We start from the raw sequence: 7,015 nt of genomic DNA on the forward strand, positions 1-7,015 counted from the left end.
CAATCTGTGTGTGTGAGGGTTGGAAAAGTGGGGAGAGGGGTATGCCCCCAAAGGCAGTGGCCCCAGAGAAAAAGAAATACAACCGCCTTGAATCCATTCCTCCAGCATCTGAAAAAAAACCAAAAACAAAAACCACCCAGGGGCCAGGGCGGAGCACGTGGTCTGTCAGCTGCTGGAGCCTCCATGTGTCGCTGGACGCAGGCTTCCCGGGCCACTTGAGCCTTCCTCGTGGTGCCACACAGCTGCGTCCTGAGGAGCCTGCTGGACAGAGCGCCTGGCCCTGGGGGTGCTGGAAGCCCGCGCCCACGCCTCTGCCTGCCCCATGGGGTCCCTCGTGGCCAAACTGCTCCTGCCTACCCTCAGCAGCCTGGCCTTTCTGCCCCTGGTCAGCATCGCTGCTAAGAGGCGCTTCCACATGGAAGCCATGGTCTACGTGTTCACCATGTTCTTTGTGGCGGTGAGTGTGGGGGCCGGGAGGGCGCACCTCGGGGAGGGCTCATGCCCCTGTCCCGGGTGCTGGGGGGAGAGAGATGATCTGGAAGTGTCCCAAAGAGCTGCAGAATGGGGATCTAGCGAGCGGGCTTCCCCGCGTGCCTCCCGTTCTCTTTGCCTCAGTTTCCTTCTGGGTCAGACTGTTTTCAGGGATGACTCAAAAGCCACCGCAGCCCTTCTGGGCTCAGGTTCCCGCTTCTCTTTCAGCTAACACCCTGCTAGGCTGGCCCACCCAGTCTGCCTACTTGCTGGCCGTGGGGCAGGTGGGGGGGTGGGGAATGGGGATGGGGAGGGAAGGGCCGGGGGGGGGGGGGCCAGGAAATGTGAAAGGCCCAGGTGAGCCTGATCCCAGGATTCTGAGCCGTCCCTAGGGGGGAAGGGCGGGTGCCTCTCTGCTGCTGGCTCCCTTTCCCAGAGCCTGCCTCTCTTAGATCCTTCTTTCTCGTTCTATTTCTGGCGAGCTGATGGGCTCCCGGCTCACTCTCCCCGCTCCCCGCCGTTTCCAGGTAACTGTCACGGGGTGATTTCTCTGTGTTTCCGTGGAGGCCTGGCGCACCCCGTCTCTAGGCCCTCTGCCTCCCCCTCTCCCATGGCTCTCTTTCCCCCCATTGCCTTGCTGGTTTTCTGTGTGAGGTTCCCTCTCCGCCTCTCTGTTCTCCCTGCCTGTTTCTCAATTTCTCTCTCTCAGTTTCAGAAACTGTATCCCCACAGAATTCCCGCTGGCCCTCAGTCCCTGGATCTTTCTTTGCCAGGTTTTTTCCTTCCCCCTGACCCCCTGGGGGTCTCTCTGACTGTCTAGCCGGTCCTCTGGCTGGTGTCTGTCTATTGTCTACCTAATCATCAATCGTCTGCCTAACAGCTACTCTAACCCACCATCTGTCTATCACCTGTCTACAGATCATCTAATTATTCATGTCTATCATCTACCCATTGCCCATCTCTTTCAGAGCCCTCCCTCCTGCCCTGGGTCGTTCTGCCTCCCCTACTACTGGCCTCTCTAAGCCTTGCTCCCTCCCACGGTCTCCCCTCCAGCTTCCCTTGTATGACGCATGCGCAGAGGAGGTTCACGGGCCTCCAGCCTCCCACTCAGAACAGAGCCAGACCTGTGGGAGACAGCGCCGCAACCCTAGGCTGGCCTTTCTCCCCAGCAGCATGCCACAATGGGCAAGCGCCCACACGTGATCCAGACTCATCCTCGGGTCACCCTGTGCCAAGCCGTCAAATCTGGTTTTACAGGCAGCCACACATGCGCATGGGCTGTGGGGCGCGTTGTGGCCCTGTCGTAGGTAACAGCGAGCCTCCCGGGCCTAGTCCTTGAAGAACCAGAGCCCCTCACGCTCGATGCCCACCTCACACCAAGGACAATGAGCCCCAAGCCAGCGCTTGGTGGGGACCGTGCCTGGGGCTCCGCGCACAGCCTCTTAGCCTGAGTGCCTCCTGTAGCTCTGGGACTGCTGTTGGGTGGAGTGGATACAGAGCCACTGCTGTCACCGTGGACGTGAGCACACTGAAGCTGCCTTGTGCCCCGTGCCCCGTCCCAGCCCCTCTTGCTCCTTCTGGGAGCCAACCTGGGTCAGGATCAGAGACTCTATTAGTGGATGAGACACCAAGACAAGACAGGAACCTCCAAGCCATGCCAAGGCCTCAGGGCCAAGAACGAAGCCAGAATCACCTTCCCCGGGCCAAGTTCCCAGCCCGGCCACCCTGCCCTGCCGGGGCCTGGGCTGGGCCCAGCTGCTTCTGTGGCTGGCCTCAGAGGCCCACCCAGCCCTGCCCGGAGTGGCAGGGGCAGCTGCCTCCTGGGACAAATGTCCTCAGGCCTCCAAACCACCATCTCCCCTCTCCGTCCCCCCAGCTCTCTTACTTCCCAACCAGGACCTCCTTGACCATGGCCGCAGTCTGTGGGGGACACCATGCTGTACACTGTACCACAGACCCCTTAAAAGATCCACAGAGCTGGTGTTCTCGGAGGCCCGAGCCAACAGCCTCTTGTCGGAGCCCCAAGCAAGATGTTCTAGGCCTGTCCACAGGCCTCCATTGCACCCCTACCAGGCCAGGTCAGTCAGGAGGAGGGTCCTGGAGGCCCCGATGGCTGCCCTGCCCCTCCTCCCTGCACAGGAACTGCTTGGGCGTTTACAATGGCACAGACTAATTCCCGCTTCAGGGGGACCCAAGGGTGGGGGGGGTGTCGGGGTTCTGGAAGGAGCCGAAGGCAAGAAAACAACATAGAATATCTCCTCCCTTCTCCATTTAGTTACCTTGATGAGGCCTCACCTGAAGCTCTTCTTGCCTTGAGCTAAATAGCACCTGGCTACCCTCCTCTACCCTCCTCTCTGCCAATGTCATTTCAAAACCCAGTGGCTTCAGTATCTAGGCAGCCCTGAGCAGAACAAAGAAGAGGACCACTGAATTTCTATCCGTGCTTCCAAGACGGCCTTAATTTTGGTCCGCGTACAGTTGCCATCAGCAGGAGCTGTCCATCACCCCCAGCCCCTCGCTCCCGTGGCAGCTCTGCCGCCCGCAGGCCGGGTTCCAGTACGCCAGCTCCCTCCCGCCGAGCTGGTCTCACCAAGAGCCCATTGTGCCAGTTCCCAAGCTTGTTTATGGCAGCCAAACTTGTCAAAATAATTATGTCATGTAATTAAATATTACTTAAAATGATGAAATGTGAATGCAGATGGAAAGAGAGAGAGAGAGCTGTTCTCTGTAAGACGGCTTGGAAAACAAGAAGCATTTTGCTTTAAAAATCATTATTCAAGCCGGGAGCTGGTGGCTCACACCTGCAATCCTAGCTCCTCAGGAGGTTGAGATTCTGAGGATCATGGCTCAAAGCCAGTCCCTGTGGGAATGTCTATGAGACTGTTGTCTCCAGTTAGCCACCAAAAAGCTGGAAGTGAGCTCTGGTACAAGTGGTAAAGTACGACCCTTGAAAGAAAAAAACCTAAGGGACACTGCCCAGGCTCTGAGTTTAAGCCTCAGGCACACACATGCACACACACGCACACACACACACACACACACACACACACACACACAGCTATTCAGTTAGGCAGTTGGGAGACAACTTCGAGAATATGGGGAAAGGACAAGGAGAAAGAAGGTGCTGGGTTTAGACCCCACTTGAGGGCAAGGGGTCTCTTCAAAGAGACAGAAGCCAGCAATTCTCCATTCCCAGCCAGAACACAGGTCAGAGGTCAAAGGTTTTTCCTCCCCAGGTGATGTCCACGGTTGCTCATCCCCCCCACCCACGCTGTGAGGAGCGGAGGCTACGGTGCCCAGAAGGAGTCATGAAGTGTGCCCCAGGTCCTGAGTAGCCTGGCCCCCTGGGACCAGGCTCCGGCTCGGCCCCTGTCCTCCTGGGCAGCACCCATCCCCGCTGCCCACTGACCATGCGCGATTTCCCCGCAGTTCTACCACGCCTGCAGCGGCCCAGGCCTCTCCGTGCTCTGCTTTCTCCGCCACGACATCTTGGAATACTTCAGTGTTTACGGGACAGCCCTGAGCATGTGGGTCTCCCTGATGGGTGAGTGATGCCCGCTGTGCCCACCCCAGCTCTAAGAGCACCTCCCTCCCGGTGCAGCCTGCCTCGCTCCAAAAGCCAGCTCTATCACCCTCTGCGGCCCAGGATTTCCTCCTAGCGGGTAGGAACAGTTGTTTGTTCGGGCTTCCAGAAGGCAAGCCCCTCCCACGCTTGGGCTCTGGGGCGTGGGTCCCCCCGACCGAGCACTGGTAGGCACCCCCAAGGCTTTGATCTGAAGGCAACTCCATTGCCTGAGGGCCGCTTGGGGCCCTGCGTGACCACTCACAGCTCTCCTGTGTCAGCCCCAGTGCCCTGTGGATACAGCCGGTCCGCTTCACTCCCACACCTGTTAGTCATGGACACGGGGCTGAGGGCTCAAGGTAGCTAAGTATGGAGGTGCAGTTGGGAGGGAGGAGGAGGCCGCTCACACACCCCGCCCCGCACCTGCCTGTCCCCGGCCCCCAGCTCTGGCTGACTTCGATGAGCCTCAGAGGTCAACACTGGTGATGTTCGGTGTGCTGACCATCGCGGTCAGGACCTACCACGACCACCAGGGATACGGGGTGTACTCGGGCCCCATCGGCACGGCCATCCTCATCATCACCGTGAAGTGGGTATGTACCGTGTGCCTCAGCGACCCAGGACCTGCCCCTGGCCCTGACTCCCCACACCCTGGGGGGAGGGTAGCATCTGTGCACCTCCTACCCTCCCAGACAGTCAGACTGGACACGGAAATGCCCGAAAATATGCTGACACTGGGCAAGGCCGAAGCCCCTTGCTGCTCAGCCTTTTCTCCCACGAGTCTCCAAAGCCACAGAGGTGACAGGCCTGCATGCGGGCAGGCACAGAGTAGCGGCTCCTCGTCAGCCACCATCAGAAGTGTAGCACCAATTTAGGAAGCAGTCTGGAGTCATCTGGGGAGACTTCCTGGAGGGGGCATCCTGGGCTTGGCTATAAGGAGGCAGTGGGATGGGGACGATGAAGCCTGAACCCGATACCACATCCCTGGGGAGCAGCTGGCACCCAGCCTGCCCTTCACATTCAGACCCCTCCTGGTGACAAGGCCTACAGTCCAACCAAGCTGCCATGGGGGGAAGAGGGACACTGATTTGGGAAGGGCCCGGGGCATCTACCGGCACCCACCCCAGGGCAGGAGGGACCAGACCGCAGATACCGAAGGCCAGCCGGCTGCAGACGAGGTTGGCTTTCCAGGCCTGCAGTACCCCTGGGCTCCGAGTTCAAGTCCCTCTGCTGTGTTTTGCTCTCAATAGAGCATCATCCAAAATCTTGGGTGCCCTACGTTGAGCCCCACCTGACTTCTGCTGTCACTCAGAGCTACAGACAGACACAGGGACCAGAACAGGCAGCCAGACCCCCAGCAACGGCTCAGGGCAGAGCCACCAGGGTACGTTCACAGCTGAAGGGAGGGAAAGTGAAATCCTGGTGGCAAGTTTCAAACCCATTCATTCATCGCTAACCGTGGAGGGCAGAGCTAGTCACCCACCATGGTGCCCCACTGGGACAGCAGCCACCCGACTTGGGGGCAGTTGACAAGAAGCTTCTTTCTCACTGGGACTTAGGGAAGTAGTGTTGGCCCTGGGCTGACCTGCAAGGCCAGAACCGCCGGGCCGCAGGGGCGTCTAGGCCCAGCCATTCATTAGCCTGCCAGAATGCATACACATTCATACTCCTTCCGATAGCTCATCTCCTGCCTCCCAGGGGTCGGGGTCTTTTCTCAGCCTCTCTTGGCTAGATCTGACTCTGGCTGGATTTGAAAGCCAGGGCAGGACCCACTCCCTAGAGTCCCCACCAGTGTCCACACTGCCTCAGATTCAGGCCCCGAGCCATAGCTGCCTCCCAGCCTCTGGTCCCCCAAGTGCACTTCCCAGTTAACATGTCGGATCTCTGGATGGTGGCACCCTGGGATTCATGTGCCCTGGCTCACCCAGCTGGTGGGAAGAGATGCTGGAACAGCTAGCTGGTAGACAGCCAGAAGACAGGGCTCCCAGGTGCAAGCCAGGCCCACTGGAGGCCTGGCCGGGCCCCGCTCATCAGGGGAGCCCGGTGCTAGCCCTGTTGGGTTGGCTGATGAGGCCTTCCAGACCACAGTCTACGGCACCGGAGGCCTCCCCAACCCCACCGCTGTGGCCTCCCATTCAAATCAGGTCAAGTTCTAGAACATTGAAAGTAGTCTTCACTTGTCTAGTGACAAGCGAACCCTGATCCCTGCATGAGGATGTCCACCTGCATGAGGTGTCCACCTGCTTGAGGATGTCCACCTGTGTGAGGCTGTCGCCTGTGTGAGGCTGTCGCCTGTGTGAGGCTGTCCTCTGTGTGAGGCTGTCCCCTGTATGAGGCTGTCCTGTGTAAGGCTGTTCTCTGTGTGAGGCTGTCCTCTGTGTGAGGCTGTCCTCTGTGTGAGGCTGTCCCATGTGTGAGGCTGTCCCCTGTGTGAGGCTGTCCTCTGTGAGAGGCTGTCCTCTGTGTGAGGCTGTCCCCTGTATGAGGCTGTCCTCTGTGTGAGACTGTCCCCTGTGTGAGGCTGTCCCCTGTGTGAGGCTGTTCTCTGTGTGAGGCTGTTCTCTGTGTGAGGCTGTCCTCTGTGTGAGGCTGTCTTCTGTGTGAGGCTGTCCTGTGTAAGACTGTTCTCTGTGTGAGGCTGTCCTCTGTGTGAGGCTGTCCTCTGTGTGAGGCTGTCCTCTGTGTGAGGCTGTCCCATGTGTGAGGCTGTCCTGTGTAAGGCTGTTCTCTGTGTGAGGCTGTCCCCTGTGTGAGGTTGTCCCCTGTGTGAGGCTGTTCTCTGTGTGAGGCTGTCCCCTATGTGAGGCTGTCCCCTGTGTGAGGCTGTTCTCTGTGTGAGGCTGTTCTCTGTGTGAGGCTGTTCTGTATGTGAGGCTGTTCTCTGTGTGAGGCTGTCCTCTGTGTGAGGCTGTTCTCTGTGTGAGGCTGTCCTCTGTGTGAGGCTGTGTTCTCTGGGTGAGGCTGTCCTCTGTGTGAGGCTGT

General features: G+C 59.0%; 1 protein-coding gene across 1 annotated transcript in view; it reads left to right on the top strand.

Moving 5' to 3' along the window:
• Positions 1–320: 320 nt before the first annotated feature.
• Positions 321–7,015, top strand: part of Tmem8c (transmembrane protein 8C) — a 9,178-nt gene continuing 2,483 nt past the window's right edge. Inside the window, exons 1-3 of the mRNA XM_013029430.1 lie at positions 321–457; positions 3,901–4,015; positions 4,478–4,626. Of these exons, the coding sequence (XP_012884884.1) occupies positions 323–457; positions 3,901–4,015; positions 4,478–4,626 (399 nt within the window). The 5' untranslated portion in view covers positions 321–322. The remainder of the gene's footprint in view (positions 458–3,900; positions 4,016–4,477; positions 4,627–7,015) is intronic.

Source organism: Dipodomys ordii, unplaced genomic scaffold (genome assembly GCF_000151885.1).
Source record: "Dipodomys ordii isolate 6190 unplaced genomic scaffold, Dord_2.0 Scaffold118, whole genome shotgun sequence".
Lineage (NCBI taxonomy): Eukaryota > Metazoa > Chordata > Mammalia > Rodentia > Heteromyidae > Dipodomys > Dipodomys ordii.